Source organism: Candida jiufengensis, assembly GCF_024610255.1.
Source record: "Candida jiufengensis strain CBS 10846 chromosome Unknown scaffold12, whole genome shotgun sequence".
Classification (NCBI taxonomy): domain Eukaryota; kingdom Fungi; phylum Ascomycota; class Pichiomycetes; order Serinales; family Debaryomycetaceae; genus Lodderomyces; species Lodderomyces jiufengensis.
This window is the reverse complement of record NW_026261568.1, coordinates 78,448-97,708: the sequence shown is the minus strand read 5'-3', so window position 1 is coordinate 97,708 and position 19,261 is coordinate 78,448. Positions and strand designations below refer to the sequence as shown.

The 19,261-nt window shown below is 25.8% G+C and overlaps 6 protein-coding genes across 6 annotated transcripts; 5 read left to right on the top strand and 1 right to left on the bottom strand. All coding sequences in view use genetic code 12, as the record gives it.

The window, feature by feature from the left end:
• Positions 1-3,638: 3,638 nt before the first annotated feature.
• Positions 3,639-6,047, top strand: KGF54_005362 (uncharacterized protein; the record flags this gene model as incomplete). The annotated part of the gene is made up of 1 exon (XM_051766152.1): positions 3,639-6,047. One exon carries the CDS (start codon positions 3,639-3,641, stop codon positions 6,045-6,047), a length of 2,409 nt encoding a protein of 802 aa, XP_051617570.1.
• Positions 6,048-6,242: 195 nt separating this feature from the next.
• Positions 6,243-7,106, top strand: KGF54_005361 (uncharacterized protein; the record flags this gene model as incomplete). The annotated part of the gene is made up of 1 exon (XM_051766151.1): positions 6,243-7,106. One exon carries the CDS (start codon positions 6,243-6,245, stop codon positions 7,104-7,106), a length of 864 nt encoding a protein of 287 aa, XP_051617569.1.
• A 583-nt stretch (positions 7,107-7,689) lies between these two features.
• On the top strand, positions 7,690-10,020 carry OPT7 (Opt7p; the record flags this gene model as incomplete). Its single annotated transcript, XM_051766150.1, has 1 exon — positions 7,690-10,020. One exon carries the CDS (start codon positions 7,690-7,692, stop codon positions 10,018-10,020), a length of 2,331 nt encoding a protein of 776 aa, XP_051617568.1.
• An 829-nt stretch (positions 10,021-10,849) lies between these two features.
• On the top strand, positions 10,850-11,506 carry KGF54_005359 (glutathione S-transferase family protein; the record flags this gene model as incomplete). The annotated part of the gene is made up of 1 exon (XM_051766149.1): positions 10,850-11,506. One exon carries the CDS (start codon positions 10,850-10,852, stop codon positions 11,504-11,506), a length of 657 nt encoding a protein of 218 aa, XP_051617567.1.
• A 1,210-nt stretch (positions 11,507-12,716) lies between these two features.
• Positions 12,717-14,954, top strand: KGF54_005358 (uncharacterized protein; the record flags this gene model as incomplete). Its single annotated transcript, XM_051766148.1, has 1 exon — positions 12,717-14,954. One exon carries the CDS (start codon positions 12,717-12,719, stop codon positions 14,952-14,954), a length of 2,238 nt encoding a protein of 745 aa, XP_051617566.1.
• A 328-nt stretch (positions 14,955-15,282) lies between these two features.
• On the bottom strand, positions 15,283-18,936 carry ADR1 (DNA-binding transcription factor; the record flags this gene model as incomplete). The annotated part of the gene is made up of 1 exon (XM_051766146.1): positions 15,283-18,936. One exon carries the CDS (start codon positions 18,934-18,936, stop codon positions 15,283-15,285), a length of 3,654 nt encoding a protein of 1,217 aa, XP_051617565.1.
• Between the last annotated feature and the right edge of the window lie 325 nt (positions 18,937-19,261).

Below are 19,261 nucleotides of genomic sequence, written 5' to 3'. Positions count from 1 at the left end.
TACTGCAGTTTATTTAACTTAGGTAATCCATATTCGCAAGAACAGTTTTTGGAGAAGTTGTTTTTATGTGATTATTCGTCATCAGACAACCAGAATTTGTTTAAAACGTCTTAAATTTTATGATTAGAGCAGTTAAATGGTGTAAATTTGCAACAAAAATGCGGTAGAAGAAAACTTTTACCTCTATTCAGAGCTTGGCGGTCTATGTTTCTCTGAAACTAAGTCAAATTTACTTAAAGACAGTTTTGATTACTTTTGATGGTTATGGAGAGTTTCACCATATCTTTGCTCTCAAATTCATCAAATTCCTTATAGATTAGCAAGTAGTCTAATGTCTGCTTTATTTTGCCATATCCGAAACTTGAATAAAATAACCTATTTTTACGTTGTCTTTCAATACAAAGAGAAGTGATGAAACAAAACCTACTTATTCACTTATCAATCAAAGCAGCCGCATAAATAAATAGGTATTAAGTGTTTCAAAGATGCCAAGAAATATTTTTGACGTATTTGCGTATTTCTCGTATTTTAAATCTCACAAGATGTTAAAACACAAAACTTTAGTTTACTGATACAAAAACAAAATTCAATTTATTGTTTTTTTAAGGATCTTTCAACGTCTCTTGGCATTGATAATGTTTGACATATACCACTTAAGCTTCATGAAAGAACTATGGAGTCTAAATAATAAATGATTGGAGACCAATCAGGAACTAAATTATTTCTAAAATGTATGTCTTTGAAAATTTACCTTGAGCACAAAATCTGCAGTTTTTAAATCTATAAATGGAAATATATTGAGTATTTATTGATTTTTTCATCTACCTATCTAAATTTAAAATATACTTATAGATCTTTCCTCAAATACAAAATTTCCTTTTAAATTCAGGCGTTAAACAAAATAATTAAGTTTCTTAATTCTTTATTTTTTTTCATTTGATAAAGTAAAAAAATTAGATTAAACAACTTTTGCCTGTTGAAAAATGAAATTTTTGGGGTGTTATTTGAAAGATTATAGAAATAAACTCTAAATTAGGAAGTGATTAAAACAATTATGTATTCAACATAGCCCCTATAATTAAATAAATCAATAAAAACAAGTATAACAATAGATAACTGTAAGATATTTAAGCCTGTGTTTGCCTTGTCCCCTGATTTTCTAAACTAAACGTGTTTCAGAAAAAAAAACAATTATAATCGAGATTAAAAAATTAAATTTAGTAATACAACATATTACCGCCTGTTGCTTAATCAAAATTATAATAGAACGATGCACGAGGCTGACCTATTGAAGATTAAATAATTTTGCAACTAGCTCACGATAACATAGTCTATGCATGAATTGTTGAAAGTACAGAAGGTGGAGATAAAAATTTTAAAGTTTAATTGTTTTCATAATAAAAATTATTTGAAATACGCTTTTCAATATTGGATCTACGAGATTAAAAAGTTTAATTCTTATTTCTATTTTTAGATTATAAGAGGTCAGTTTAAATTTTAGGGAGTAAGATCTATCATTTGAGACAACTAAATAATTCAGCCCATTCATCAAGTAAGTCAAAGTCGTAATTTTCCTCATATAAATGGTATTTTTAATAATCTAAGGGAAATATCAAGATAAAAATTTTCTCCTTTATACCTCCTCGAAAAAGTGGCTTTAAAATAAAATTTTATATATAGGAATAATAAGCAAATACCTTTAATATGTATAAAGATCAATTATTGATACTAATTATGAGAAATAGTGTATTAATATTTATTTTCTGGATTAATTTTGAAAACATTCATTGAATGTAAAAACATATGTAAAAGAACTGTTTTTAATTTAAAATTAGAAATCTCTTTTTTTCAATAGTGTTCATTTTACCCCTATAAATATTATATTTATTCTTTTTTTTTTTTTTTTTGTAGATTTCCCCTAAATATGTCAAAATGTTAAATAATAAATTTAGAAATTCTTTTGCCAAGCATCTATAACATTTGACTATGAAATACGATTTGTATGTATTTGTTACTATTGTACTCTTCTAATCAACCTGAGCTTAATAACATAATGAATTAATGTTTGTTCTATATTAAAATAAAAAGTAAATGTCTCCTAATCTTCTGAGTCATTTGATTTTATTTTAGTCTAGTTTTCAAAAATTTAAAACTAATTTTTTTTTGTGTAATTATTTTACTTTTTAGTAATTATGCGGGATTTTTTAATTTTAGATCCGATCTATTAATAGAATTTTCTTTTTTATACAAAACTTCAAATTTTATTAAGTATTGTATAGTATTAGATATTTTTATTGGCCAGTATGATACATCCAAATTACAAGGTATAGATACATTATGTATATTTAATTCAAATAAGCCGAATTTTTTATATTCTTATACTTCATTTTGCAAGTATAAAAACTATAATTAATACTAATCACGTAAAATAATGATCTAATTTACAAACCTAATAAATGACTAACTTTTTACTTAAGTTTTTTTTATAAATGCTGGCTAATTGGTTGTCAGAGTAAAATTGTAAGTTATTAAACTTGTAGTGAATTGGGATTATTATGGGGATATTTATTACAATTTTTAAAAAACGTCTAAAATTAATTTGATTATCTTTGAGAGCAACTTCTTTCAGGGTATTTTTGAAACAAAATCACTGATAGTAACAAAACATAAATCGAAATCAATATTTCTTGAAATCACAGATCCAAGTAAGACTTGTCAAAATCATTATTTATTTTAGTGTAAAACACGATGAAAAACAAATCATTTATCTTTATACTATTCACCAAATTTGTATAATAAATGTGCACATTTTTAATTAATTTCACCACTAAAAAATAAAATAAAAAATTACTGATTTCCGGTAAAACTTTTTAATTTTTTTGTAACAATTTCTCATTTCTTTTTCAAATTCAGTATTATTTTTACAATGATAGAAATAATTTAAAATTTAAATTTATCCTTAACTAATGGAATTTCAATAAAAAGCTACTATACTAATATTCATCTGGAGTATTAATGTATTAAAAAATCTAAAAATAAATCTGGAAAAAGTAATGTTTCTAAAATTAAATTCAAAACATTATTATTAATTATTAAATGAATTAATATAAATATTTCTAAAAATAAAAAAAATAAAAAAAAATAAAAAAGATTATTATTAAGCGGTTGTTTTAGATTTAATAATATAAATATAAATTTAATGAATTATACATTTTATACATTAAACATTTTATTTTTATATTTTTATATTTTTATTTATAAATCATCTTTTATTTTTATTAATAATATATATATAATTATTTAAAATATATATAGTAATTTCTTTTAACCAATTTTTTTTTCAAATTATAGGTTTAACTTCATAGAAACAATATCTATTATTATATGATATTAAAAACTTTCCTTAAAACAATTCAATATCAATCATTTAATAATTATAATTAAACATAATCTAACAAATCAATTCATAAAACGTCATAAAATATTCTTTTTTATAAATAAATAAATCTATTATTAGTAATTATAAGAAATATTTTTTACAATTTGAAACAGATCTTAGATTTCAAATATTTTCAATCAAATATAAATCTCCAATAAAATCATTTACACCACTTATTCATAAATTTATATATACATAAATGGATGAAGAGAAACCAATCATTGCTATAAAAAAATTTGATTTCCCTAAACCAAATATAAAATGGCTATATAATCCATTAGCAATAGTATTGTATTCATTTGCATTTAATTTGGCTGATGCAATATTATATACAAAATTATCAAAACATTATAAATATGTAAATTTTATACCAATTTGTTGTATATTTTCAGATTTATTTATATTTTTAATTATAATTTATCAAAAATTTTTACATAACAAAGTTCAAATAAATTCAAAATGGAAATTAAATTTATATTGGTTTATTGATAAAGTTTTGAAAAAACTTGTATGGTTATTTTTATTAATAATGTGTATTTTAAATGTTGTTAAATTATCATCTGGTAAAGCTTCAAATCCTTTAGATTTAGATCTTAATGAAGTTAAAGTAATAAATTTAAATACATCTCAAAGAATTAGTTATTTAATTATCTGTTTAATTGGATTATTATTTAATTGTGCTTTATTAAGTATATGGTGGTCAACAAATATTTCATCAGTTTATTTATTATTTGCAAGTTGTAATTTTATTCAAATTTTGATTAGTATAAGTATTATACAGATTAATATTGATATAATTAATCTTTCTTATGATGGTACAGCAAAAAGAATACATAATTTATTCATACTAAGTAGTTCATTTATGATTGGACTAAGTATAATGGGATGTTCCATTACTTTATTAGTAAATGATAGAAATAGATTAAATGAAATAATTGGAAGATTAATTTTTGCTTATGATTTATTACTTTGCTTTTTAGGGTTATTATTTATTGCATGTACTGCTTTATCAAGTGTTAAATTTGATTATCAACCATTAGAAGGATTAAATGAAATTCCAATAAGTTTACCAATTTTATATGGTTGTTCAGTAGGAATTCTAATATTGGAATTTTTTTGTACGAGATTTTTTAGATTAAGAACTTTAACAAATCATTATGAAGTTGAAGAATATGATTTACATAAATTAAGTGATCATCAAAAACAAGGTTGGGCTAGACTAATAGATTTAAATAAAAAATATAATGCTGGAATATCAGGTGAAAATGTTATTTCATTAATGGAAAATTATATTCATGCTGATTTACCAGGTATGAAATGTAAAGTTTTAAGAGTTTTTAACAAAGTTGAGAAACCACCACCACAACAAAAGGAAACCTTGGAAGTTACTAAAACTAATAATACTGCTTATACAATAAATCATCAAAATCAAAAGGAAAAAATGAATAGAGCATTTGAAGATTTGGATCAAGAATCATTATTATTTTTAAACGCTCCTACATTAATTGATGGTGATGTTTCAATTCAAAGTTTAGAAGATGAATTTAAACCATTAAGTAAAAACCAGCTAAAAAAATTGGCAAAAAAGGGTAAACAAGCTAAACATGCAATGGAAATACAATTACTTGAAGATAATACTGAAGAATTTTATCAAGAATTAACAAATACTCAAGCTTTGGTTTTATTGACTATAGTTGAAGAATTTGATTTAAGTGAAAGAATTCCTGGTTGGATAGGTAAACAACTTCATAAAATGTTTGGTAAAAATTCAAAACTTCCCTTGCTTTGTATAAAATTTGGATTATTAGGTTTCCATTGGCCATTTAGAAGATCAACTTTTTATTGTTCAAGTACTAAAAAACCTATTGCAAGAAGTGCAAGTGTATTATATGCCATATCGGAATGGAATAAAACAAATGAAAAATGCACTGTATTATTAGATCCAACTTATAAAGATGCAACTTTTGAAGCAGGTGTTGATTATTCAGGTTGGATTAAAATTAATTTACCAAATAGTCATATAATTGATTTAAGACCATATCATAATCAAACAAGTACTGATTTTTTTAAAGCTATAAAATATAGAAATCAAGAAAATGCTTTTAAACAAGCTTCTGGTGTTGTCGATGAAACAAATACTTTTAATTTTGAAAATTGTCAAGAAGTTATTATAATGAATGATCATATTGCAAATTCAAGACAATCAAATGGACAATCATCACAACTATTAAAACCTGATTGGGAATTTATTTATAATTTGGGTAATTACCTGAATGACCAACACTATAGATCATTATTATTTTTAAAAGTTGGTGATGAAATAATTGCTTCGTGTGTTATTTTTAGGTTAGGTGAAACAATGACTTCAGATATTCAAGGTTTAAATCATGAAATAAGTAAAAAATATAAAGCTTACTTTGTAATGATGCAAGAAGTTATTAAAATTGGTATGAAAGAAAATGTTTCATTTATTGATTTTGGTCCAACTACTGAAGAAGCTAAAGTTGCTATTGGTTGTAATGTTGTTCCTTTAACTGGATCAATTTTCCCAAATAATAAATGTTTGGGTCCAATTATAAAATTTGCTGCAAGTAAAGTAGATGTATAATTTAATGATAGATTAATGATAGAATAAAATTTGTAGTAATATATCTCTTATTTCGCGCGCGTTAATTTTCAAAAAGGTTTTTTATTATAGCGGACGTTATCTGTTTGATCGTTTTCCAAATTCAGCGCGCGTAAAATTTTATTTAAATAGACCAAAAGATTTTATTAATATTGCGTGGCAATTACACCACTAAGAATGGAACCAACAATATATGATGAACATCATATGATACTACAAAATTTAAATGCAAAACTAAAGACATTTTATAGAATTTCACTAGCTGAAGTTATATTTATTAGTTCATTTTTACTAAATTTCTTTATAAGTAGATTAATTCATTTTGGCTCACCAATTGAAGAAATTTATAATTATTATAATCAAAAGGGGAATTTTATAAATCAATTTTTTGTTAAAAAAGGTTGGGGATGGACTACTTTAATTATTATATTATTTTATACATTTGTTATAATACCTAAATCTAACAACAAACCAAAAACTTTAGCTTTAGGAGTTATTAAATATTTAGTTGTAACTTTTTGGTGGATACTTTTTACACAATGGTGTTTTGGATTACCAATAATGGATAAAATATTTGTTTATACCGGTGGTGTATGTCAATTGGATACTAGTGTGAATCAACCACATACATTTATTCAAGATTTAGAAACCTTGGTGTGGAAAAGTTCATCAGTTTCTTCATATCATTGTAGAAAATTAAAAGGAAATTGGTCAGGAGGTCATGATCCTTCTGGACATGTGTTTTTAATGATTCATTCTTCAATTTATTTATATTTGGAAATTGAAAATTATATCACTTGGAATTATTTGGTACATGAATTAAAATTATTGAAAAATAAACAATTAAAAAATCCATTAGATATTGTACAACTTGTAATAGAGATTTCAACAATTGGACTTATTGGGCTTTGGTGGTTTATGTTATTAATGACGAATGTTTATTTTCATTCCATATTGGAAAAACTTGTAGGTTTAGGTTTTGGATATTTTGGTGTAGCATTAGTTTATATTTTACCAAGATGGTTTAATTTTAGTATATAGAAATAGTATTAATTTATAAAGTTTTATTAGATCAAAAGTCCGTTACATTATTTCTTTTTTATGCATTGTCATTATTTAAATTAATTGAGTAAGCGCTAATTATAGGTGATCTTTGCACACAATATTTTCATCTTATTCTAGCAGTTTTGTTTTGTATATTTACCGAATGAATCTATTTTGTAATGATGTTGCAGTTAAACCATAGCGGCTGTTTTCTAATTAATCGTAAATTATATTGGACTCTGTCTTAAATCAAATTTGTTTGAAGTTACCGAGATGATCAAGCCACTATTGTGGTAAAATTTAAAATTCCGTTTCCTCGCAAATTTTTGACATATTTTTTTAATTTCTTTTTGCGATGCAAAATTAGTCCAAAATCTATACCAAAGATCCTTTTGAAAAATCACAAAATTGAGATCTATTGTTACACGTGAAATATCGATGATTAATTTAATAGGCAATTTAGATAAGTATGGATCTTAAAGATATGTTTTAAAGATGACGCCGTGCATAACTAATCAAAGTATATAATGTTCATCAGATCTTCAATAAATAATATTTGACAGGTTTTTCAAAACCAAAAATGTCAAAAGATCAGGAACCAGCAAAAGATTTGGAGTTGGAAACATCCCAAAAAGATTCTGATATTAAAGATCAAGAACCAACAAAAGTCTTGGAGGTGGAAACATCCCAAAAAGATTCTGATTATTTAAATTCTGATGTTTCAACGGTAGATAGCCAAAGTTCAGAAGAAGATTTAAAAGATATACCCAGAGTGGTTTTAGATGTGGTGACTTTAGAAGATGATCCAATCTCATTAAAAGATATATTCACATTCAAATATATACTACTAAGTATAATATTCATTGTTCCTGGAGCTTTCATAGATACAATGAATTCATATCGTACTACTTCAGCTGCTTACTCGATATTTTTTGTACAAATTGCATCGCATTACGTCGGTAAATGGTTAAGTAAAATACTTCCTCGAGATAAGTCGATTGGCTTTGGGAAATACAAAATTTTGATTAATGATGGTAAACCTCATACTATAAAACATACAGCAATGATAGTTTTAACTGCTTCTTCTGGAGCTACTGGCTCTCTTGGGCTAAACTCACTAAGTCTTGCTGAAATTTATTATAATCAAACTATTAATCCTGCAGTTGCATTATTTTTTATGTGGTCAATTGTATTTTTAGGTTATAGTTATGCTGGTATTGCAAGAAATTTTTTAATTTATGATCCTCAATATACTTTTCCTTCAGCTTTGATGCAAGTTAATTTGTTTAATACTCAGAAAAAAGCAGATGATGATACTGGGAATGGTAATAAGTTAATGAAAATTTTCTTTTGGGTTATCATTGGTGTTACTATTTATCATTTTTTACCAGAATATATAATGCCATTGTTGACTTCAGTTTCAATAATTTGTTTATGTGGAAGTAGATCATACAAGGCAACTTTCTTAGGTAGTGGTCTTGGTGGTGCAGGAATACTTTCTTTAACTGGTGATTGGGCAAATGTTACAAGTTCTATTATGATTAATCCTTATTTTATTCAAGTTATTCAGTTTATTGCTTATGTTCTTGCTGCTTGGATTTTAATACCTTCAGTAAAATTTGGTAATTTATCTAGTTTCAAAGCTGGATTAATGTCAAATAGTTTATTTTTGTCAAATGGTACAAAATATCCATACACCAGCATATTGACTCATGATTTTCAATTAAATGAAACTAAATATGAACAATTAGGACCCGTAAGAATGGGTGCTCAAAGATGTTGGAATATGTTTTTTGATTTTGCTGCTTATGTTTCAGGTTTTGTTTGGGTAGTTTTATTTGGTTATAAAAGTTTACTGACTTCATTCAGAAAAATAAAAGCTTCTTTCAAAAGTAAAGGCTCATTGTTTCAACAATATAATGACAGATTGAATAAAAGACAATCTGTTTATAAAGATGTTCCATTATATTGGTTTGCAATTTTATTTGGTACTTGTTTTATAACTTTATTAGTGATATTTGCTACTAATAGTTTATTTATGCCTTGGTGGTGTCTTTTTGTGGCTTTAGCATTTGGTATTGTTATTGTTACTCCATTATGTTGGCTTTATGCACTTACAAATTTTCAATTACCAATTGGTACTTTCAATGAATTGATCTATGGGTATATGATTCAAACTCAAAGTAAAAGACATCCTGCTGGTGCTACTGTTTATGGTGCTATAGCTGGTGATTTATTTTACAGATGTCAATATATTTTAAATGATCAAAAAATTGGTCATTATATGCAATTACCACCAAAAGCAGTGTTCATATCACAGCTCTTCGGTGAGTTATTGGGAGTACCAGTCAATTGGGCTGCCTTTAAATGGGTGGTTTCATCAAAGAAAGAGTACTTGAATGGAACATTGAAAGATCCTTCGAATATTTGGACTGGTCAATCAATTTCTTCATATCAAACAACTGCCATACAATATGTTGTTTTAGGACCAGCTAGAATGTTTAAATTATACCCAGTATTACCATATGGATTCTTAGTTGGGGCTCTAGCACCAGTTTTACTTTTTACTTTACATAAATTTTTCCCCAAATCATTTTTAAAATTTAGATTATGGAACACAACTGTATTTTTTTCAACAATGGCTAATTTTTATGGTAATATATCAACAGGTTATTTATCGCAGTTTATTGGAGGTACTATTACAATGTTTTATATGTATCGTTATAAACACCAAACTTGGAAGAAATATAATTATTTATTGGCTGCTGCTATTGATACTGGTTATAATTTAGCAGTTTTATTAATATTTATAATTTTCGCTTCTGGTAAACTGATTCCAATGCCTCATTGGTGGGGAAATAATGCTGTTAGTGTTGAAAGATGTTTTGCTTATGCTGAAGCAGAGGGATAGAGTAGAGTCAATATTCAGAATTATCAATTTTCAAGTAATGCATATTTATGATTAAACAGAAATAAATTAATTCTATCTACCCTTATTCTAAATTGATTTACTTAACGCTATTGGGCCAATTTTACTGTTAACTAGAGAGTGCAAAAGTTTATCATCCTCTAGATTCAATTAATTTGAAATTCACTAGTAAGATTTTTTTTTGTCTTTCTACCTATGATAATTGATGGTAAAGTTTGTTTGTTCAATCTAAATCGCTTGAGTAATGAGTCTAATCCGTGTTGAACGTTAGACAACTCCAAGTAGTATGTCAAAGCTTGAAGAAAGTCCCGATAAATATCAAAAAAAAAAAAATACTTTAAACAAGTTCATATTGATACTCTTAATTATTTATAAGGTAAAAAGGAATAAGTATAAAATGGTTTTCAACTAGTTCATGTTGCCAGCTTAGCTCATTTACGAGCTTCACAATAATTCTCATACAGCCTATAGAGTATTAATACATGATCTTATTACCAAAATCAACACAACTGAAATGTAAACACAAGTAAATAAACTTGTTTTTTATTACGACACGTTGTTTTGCAACTCCCTAAAGCATAAAAACTCTTGCGTTAAAAAATATTCTTCTTAAATATTCTTAGACTTGTAAGTAATAAAAATAACTAGGAAAAATATTAGTAATCAAATTAATAAAATTGCTTACAAATTTAGTATAACCACAGTTTTATATTAGTTTGAAATGGAGATATATTTAATTGAACTCAATTGTCCTATTTCCTTGTTATTTTAGACTTTTTTGATCATCAATTGAATCTATCCACAATCAAATATGTCATTACCGATTAAATTATATACTTTTGGAACTCCAAACGGACATAAAGCCAGTATTATATTAGAAGTTCTCGGTTTAAAATATGATACAGTCGTAGTTGATATAACTAAAAATGAAAGTAAATCAGATTGGTTTGAAAAATTAAACCCAAATGGTCGTATTCCAACAATTGAAGATCCAAATTTCAAAGATGGTCCTCCATTAATTTTAAGTCAAACAGGAGCTATATTGCAATACCTTGTTGATACTTATGATAAAGAACATAAATTTAGTTATCCATTTGGTACAAAAAATTATTATAAAACCTTGGAATATTTAATTTTCCAAGTTTCTGAAAATGGTCCAATTCAAGGTCAAGCTAATCATTTTGTTATTTATGCAAAAGAAAAACATCCTTATGCTATCAATCGTTATTTAACTGATACAAAAAGAATATATGGAGTTTATGAAGATATTTTAAGTAGAAACAAAGAAAATGACTCAAAATTTCTTGTTGGAGATAGATTGACTATAGCTGATTTTGCATTATTCGGTTGGGCCAATCGTTTGGTAAATTTAAATATTGATATTCATGATTGGCCATTATTAGGAAAATGGTATGATGCAATTAAAGAAATCCCTGCTGTTCAAAAGGGTTTGAAAGTTCCAAGTTAATTAAAAGAAAGTGAATTGCTTAGTATTAATTGAAACTTAATAATTTTATATACAAATGTTATTGAAAATGTAAGAACCTGCTTAATTCGAAAATGAAGTAAATAAATGAGCTCCAAAACTAAAATAAAAAATGCTAAATTTAACAATAAATGTGGTGCAGTAAATAGAAATTCATTATACCATCTGTTTTTCTCGAATTGTAATTTACACAATTTGAATTCGATTTAGCCATATATTTGTAAATCTGATACGGTGTAAATTCAACATCATTGAATGCATATTTCTTCTTAACTATTGATGTAGGGATCTCAAGAAGTGCTTTTTTGCAACCAAAACTTGTAAACTTTAACATCACAAAAATAATGTAGATTTATGTCTGAGATTGTTCCAATCGGTAAACTTAAAACCAAAAATGCCAGGAAAGCTGGTAATACTGTTTTGAAACTTTTGGCATTGAATACAGTATTTTGTCTTATTTAAGAAAAATTTTACAAAATTCTGCGTTTAAACATCAAATAATACTTTTAAAGTTAACAACTTTAACAGTTCACAAGAGCCGGATAGACAAACATATAGTCAGCCTTCCTTTCTCTCAAGTTTCAGTAAAGAATGGACATTAATTAACCTTTAAGAATCAAAAAACGTAAAACAAGAAATTCGAATAAATCATTATGTAGTTTGTGAGGTCAGTTTAAAATTGTTTTTCAATTTCAAATTTGGTATGACTCTGACCTCTTATTTTTATGCTCAAGTACCAGAGCCAAAAACAATTATTACTACGCTTTTAAAACTTTTCACAAAATGAAATGTTTTATACATGTTAGTAAGCACATGTTGATTTCTTTTAGATATTTGCAAACGTATGACTTGTACGTTATTTCTAAAATAAAAAAAAATAACTAAGTTGAAACAAAAAATGAAAAATATTGCTTCCAGCCGGAATCGAACCGACGCTCTCCCCATGAATTGCAGGTGTATATATCCTGAATACAAGTGGGGTGCCTTACCACTTGGCCATAGAAGCTCTTGTTGGAGTTGTTTATCAGCTGATGTTAGACCTTGGAATTCGAATAGAACAAGGATTGTATGAGTTTCTGTTTGTTTTAACCGCGGAATTACTCCTTTTAGTAAGTAAATATTTTTCCATTTCTCACCCTTTTTCGATTATTAGTTTGATTTTATTAACTATTAATTTTATAACAACGTCATAATGGAAGCAGAAACAGATATAACAAAAAGAAGAAAAGTTTCAAAAGCTTGTGATTATTGTAAAAAGAGAAAATTTAAATGTAGTGGAATTGCACCATGTGAATTATGTGCTAAAAAGGGAATTGAATGTTCATTTAGTATAATTGATAGAAGAACAATAAGAAGAAAGAATAAGAAAAGAACAGTAAAACCTAAAGTTGAAACAATTAAAGAGCCAGTTAAAACTACAAGCACCCTAAATAATTCAAAATTCGTACATAAGATAGTCAAAGATGAAAATCAAATTGATAAAAATACTTTAAAAATTTTAAAACAAAAGACAAAATTACCAATACGTTTTCAACCACTTACAGTTTTCCCATTACATAAAGTAGATGATGATCAAGGTGATTCCAACGAACCCGAAGTTGTGGTGCCACCCGAGACTAGAAAAAATTTATTGGGTGATGAATTTGAAAAACCAAAAGTATTGTATGACGCGGGTGGGAACTTAAGATATGTTGGAGAATCATCACCTTTATCTTTTTTATTTGAATGTAGAAACATTTTTAGTAAAGTTATTGGGAAATCTCATTTTACATCGGAGATTGATTCTTTGGACGTGTTTGATAATCAAGAAGAAGTTTTAGAAGTTGTTCAAGTTGCATTACCTAATAGAGAATGTATAAGTCGTATTTTGGAGTTATTTATCTTACATATTAATCAAGCTTGTTATTTATTTGATGTTGATTATTTTGAAAAACAAATTGTTGAACCAATATATAATAATTATGGAGAATGTTCAATAAGTCAAATTGCATTAATAAATTTGGTGATAGGTGTTGGATTATTGTATGCTGAAAGTTCTCAAGATATAGTTTTAAAAGGTTTAGAATCTTCACAAATGAAATCTTATGCATATTTTGAATATGGAATTTATTTAACTAAAAAATACATGAGTGTGGGCAAATTATGGATTACAGAAGCATTTGCTTTGGCGTCGTGTTATTATCAAGCTAAACTGCAAAGAAACACCTCGTGGATTATGATTGGAATAGCTATAAGAAATGCTCAAGCATTGGGGTTGCATAGAAAATATATTAATGAATCATTTAAAGATAAAGCATATATTCGTCATAGAAGGAAATTGTTCAAGAATTTGTATGTGATGGATAGAATTTCGTCAGTTTTATTGGGGCGTCCTTTGATTATTGATGATTATGATTGGGATGACTTTGAATCTTCGGATATTTATGATGTGGATGAAAATGGTAAACCAATTGAAAATATTTATCTTGAAGCATTGGAACAAACATGTAAGGTTGCTAAAATAATAAGTAAAATCATACAAGGTTTTTACATAGATGGTATTATAAACCCATATAAGGCAGAAAAATTAGCAATTGAATTAAAATTGTTTTCATTAAATTTACCAGAAAAATTACAAATTGATAAAGTTATAGATAATGATGATAAAATTATTCATGATTCAAAAGATAATAAAATTCCATTGCTACTTATACATTTATCACAATTATATGCTATTACATTATTATCAAGACCATTTTTTATGTACTTGATTTTTTTCCAAAAAAAATTTAAACTTAAAAGAAAAGCTAAATCACGTCAAGAAATTTCAATTTGTAATTTTTGTAAAGCAACTGTAAAAGCATCAAGTTTAACTATTCAATTATTAGATTCTTATGCAAATTACACAAAAGACAGACCACAAAAAGTTGAATCTCATGGATTAACTCATGCATGTTTTATGGCTGCATTAATTATTGGATTATCTATTTTATATTTAGAAAGTTTTGAATCGGGAATTTATGATGATTTTGATACATCAATGCAAATGAAATTAATAAATATATCCAAGCGAATATTTGAATTTTATTCTCCAATGAATCCAATGTCATTTAGATTTAAAATTATAATTGAACAAATGCAAAATGCATTAATGCAAAAATTTAAATTAAATATAAATGGTGAAAAAATAAATGAAATTAAACATCAAACTCCACCAATTCAATTTAATTTTAATAAAGATTATGATGAATTTATTGATAATTTTGGAACTTTATTACCAATGGCAACGATGAAACAAAATATGACAAATGAAAATGGAATGAAATTTTATCAAAATAATTCTAATAATTTGACATATCCTCAACCTCAACCACCACCATCAAATGAAGTATTGGAGGAATTTATGTATAATGTTGGATTGAATGAAGTTCTTTATGATGCAAAAGTTTAAATTGCATGACGCCGAGTTGAGTAAAGTTTCATACTTTTCAAAAAATTTTATGGCTCAAAAGTACATACAATTTAAACCGTTTGGGAGTTTTTTCATGTTATAGATTGTTTTCAACATAAATTACAAGTCTTGAATTTCCAAATATAGATTTACATTTGTATTTTGCATTATTTATAATCTAATCTAAACAAAACCGATAGAATTAAGAATATAGGTTTCATTGAAATTTTTATTTAATTTTGTAACATCAACCAATTTTCCTACAAATTATACCTCTTATTATTTAATTTTATGTTAATAAATATATTACCTACCTAATTATAAAACCTTATAAACCTAATTTATTTTCATTATCTATAATATATTTTCTAATTCTTGATAAATTATTACTCAATTTTCTTAATATTGAAACTTTGATATTTGAATCATATAAAAAGCTTAAACACATTTCACCAATTTTTAAAATATAAAGCGTTTTTTCTAATTCTTTTGTTGTTTCTGAATCACTAAAAAGATAAAAATTTGTAAAATTATTTTCATTTATAATGCCTGCATTATTTAAATGATATTTTAGTTTTAATTGTGATTTAATTTTTTCCATAATTGAAAAAATTTCTTGATTTTTGGTATTTAATTCATATAATATGGTATCATTGTTATGATTTTTTCTTCTTTTTATAAGATATATTGAAAACATTGCTAATATAGTGAAAACATGATATAAAACTTGTGAATGTATTAAATTATGAGTTGGATCAAATTCATCAGTATATTCAAATTGAATCATTTTTGCAAATTCTTTATAATTATCAACATTATTATCAAGATAACCAAAATCTGTATCAAAAATATTTTCTGAAGTTTCTTCAGCTCTGAATAGAAGTACTTTTAAAACAGATAAACAACAATCAATTACTTGTAAATAATTAAAATCATTAACAGGGTTATCATAAAACAACAAATCAAAATGATTCTCGAGTTCATCATAATTTTTCAACCAACATTGAGTTTTAACCAGTTTTAAATCTAGAACTGTAGTTATTTTTGTGAAATTTACCAACAATACATAATCAATTTTTTCAATATCCTTTTTTGTGGTCTTAGCTTTTGGAAAATGGCTTGTAATTTCATTAAGTACTTTAAAAGTGTCAATTTTTTCCATTTCTTTATATTGTTTTATTTCATAGAATCCATGAATTAATGAATTAAATCCAAATTTACTCATATCATCCAATTTAGAATTCATTGATTCATTTGAAATATTTAATAATAAATCCTTAAAATTGATTTTGTTTGTGTGTAAATGATTTCCAATGTTATCACCATTAATTTGACAAATTTCTTGAAATTCCTGAAAATTTTTAAACCCCCATAAATATTCATCACTTCTACTTGGTATTGTTAGGTGGTTCAAATCATTTACCGATAAAGTTAATGGAACATTATACATCATGAATAAGAAATTTGTAACTCTATAAATTATAAAAACAATTCTAATTTGCAGTTGTAAATTTATATGATTTTTGAATTTAATTTCATCATTGAAATTGTTTGAAAACAATGAGACTTCGTCAAGATTGCTAGTTTCTGCTATTTTCTTGTATATTAATTCATCTTCACCATGGATGGAGAATAAAATATCTCTAGAATCTTTTATTGATGTTTTCACTAATGAATTCAATGCATTTAATTGTCTCATGACAATATAAACATTGTTTACATTTTCTGAAAATAGTCCATAAATAACAGATAATGTTAAAGATTGTATCAACCAAAGTGGATTTACTGACGAAGCAATTTTCTTTTCAACAACAACTTTCCTGCTCTCCAAATAAATATGTATTGCTCTTCTTGAGCCTTCATAAAGATGTTCTGAATCATTCTTGTTGTTTGCTAATAATGCCCCAATAGTTGCAACCAATAAAGGTAAACAGACTCTTGCACTTTCATTACTATCAGCTTCATCAGATGCCATACTCATAATTTCGTATTCATTTAACTTTGAAATGTGTATAAAAGGGTAATGAGATAAAAAGTCTTTTATAAAATATGATAAATACATTTCAAGTTTTTCATTTGATGGAATAATGGGTGTGGTGATCCCACTTATTGGATATTTATTTAATGCTCTATTGATAAGTTGTCTCATATGATTTGTAAATAATTTATTTTTTGAGTAATTTCCCAATTTTATTCTATTTAATTGATCACTTACATCTGGAGAATTTGATGAATTTTCTAAATTCATTAGTTGATGATGATCAACGTAGTTTTGTTGTTGTCTTGGTGGTGATTTAAAATTTGGTGAATTTGTGTCCATACCAGATGAACTTGCTGAAGGATTATCTCCATAAAATGAATAACCTCCGGGCATAAATTTCGAATTTACATCAATTTCATGAGTTAAATTATCAATATCATTTAAAAAATTCAAATCAACATCTTGTTGTGGCGGTGGTAGTGGCATTTCTTCATAAGGTTCTTGTTCTTGTTTTATTGGTGTAAGTACTTTAAAATGATTTTGTTCTCCTACTGATAAAGCCATATCTAACATATTATCAGGAATATCATAAAATGAATAACCAGTATCAACATTTTGTTGTTGATCATATCCAGAATATTGTTGTTGAATCATATTTTGATGAGCAGTTACTCCATTTTGAATTTCTTGATTAGTTAAAGTTACTGTAGGCATCATATATGAACCATCAAAATTAGAGTTTATTGAATTTATACTATCAGATTGTGTCATACCAAAAGATTGATTTGAAAAAGAACCATGATGACTTACATTAACTGGCGGTGTTGGATATTCAGTGAAAGGTAAAGAAGGTTGTCGATTAACTTTAATAAAATTTGAATTTTCTGATAATCCAGGTATTGAAGTTAAACTATTCAACCAATTTAATTCATCATTATTATTTGTTGGTAATAATTGAGGAGTTGAAAATTCAACATTATCTGATTGTGGATATACATCATTAAATTCTTGAACATTAACTGCATAATTTGGACCTGATTGAGCTGAAAATGAAGCACCTCTCATTCTTCTGGTTGGAGTTATCGTTATACCTGACATTGATGAATCAGTTGTTCTTTTCCTTTCTAGTACGTGTCTTTGTAACGAAGTTGTGGTTGAGTTTTTTCTGGTTGTATTTGATGATGAATTGGATGAAGAATTATTAGTGGTTGTTGGTTTTTTGGTGGTGGTAGTAATTTTCAGTACTTTTGATTTTGCAATATTTGGTTTGGAATTATTATTATTATTATCAAATAAATTTAAGTTAAATTCAACTGAACTTTCCTTTTTAACTGGTGCTGCTGGTTGCTGTTCTACTTCTTCTTTTTCTCCTTCTTCTACATCATCATCATCTCCATCTTCATCATCTTTTGGTTTTAAAGATTTTCTTCTTAATCTTGTTATTGCATCAGTACAACCAGCATGTAATTTTTGTGCATGTCTTAATAGTAAATCTCTACGACTAAATTTTCTTTGACAAACTCCACAACTAAAAGGTTTTTCTTTAGTATGTGATCTTTCATGTCTTCTTAAATGTTCTAATCTTGCAAAAGCTCTTGTACAAACTTGACAAACAAATAATCTTGGTTTTCCAGACGGTGTTGTACCATAAGCAGTTAATTCAACAGGTATATTTTTCATTTTTTTAGCAGAAGCTGTATTACCAGATTTACTTGATGCATTTATAAGTTCATTTTTATTATCATTTAATTTATTTTCTTCATTATTTAAATCTATGTTTCCATTCATATTGGTTATATTATTATTCATTGAATTATTTATATTTTGTGAAACATTAAATACGTTTAAATCTTTGGATATTTCTATATTATTTGATTTAAATTTATTAATAAGATGATTATTATTATTTGATGTAAATGATTCAGAATTTAATGAATTATTATTCGAATGATTAGTTGATGAAAAATTCAAATATTTAGAATGAATTATTGATGAAGTCATATAAAAAAATTAGACAACAACTTTTTTTTTTTTTGATTTTTTTTTTTCTGTTTAGATTTTTTTTATTTTGTATAATAATTATTATTAAAATTACAATATACTATGTATGTTATGTATGTTAAATATTTAATTTTTTATTCTTATATTGAATTTATCCAATACTTTATATAAGTATAATGAATAGTTGTTTATAAACAGATGAATGAAAATAATTGATTATTTTGAAAGGTAATGTTAAGGTTTAGAAATATTATTGATTTAATAGTTCTATATAAAATGAATAATATCAAATTGGAATAAAATAAAAAAAAATTTGTTGTAAAAA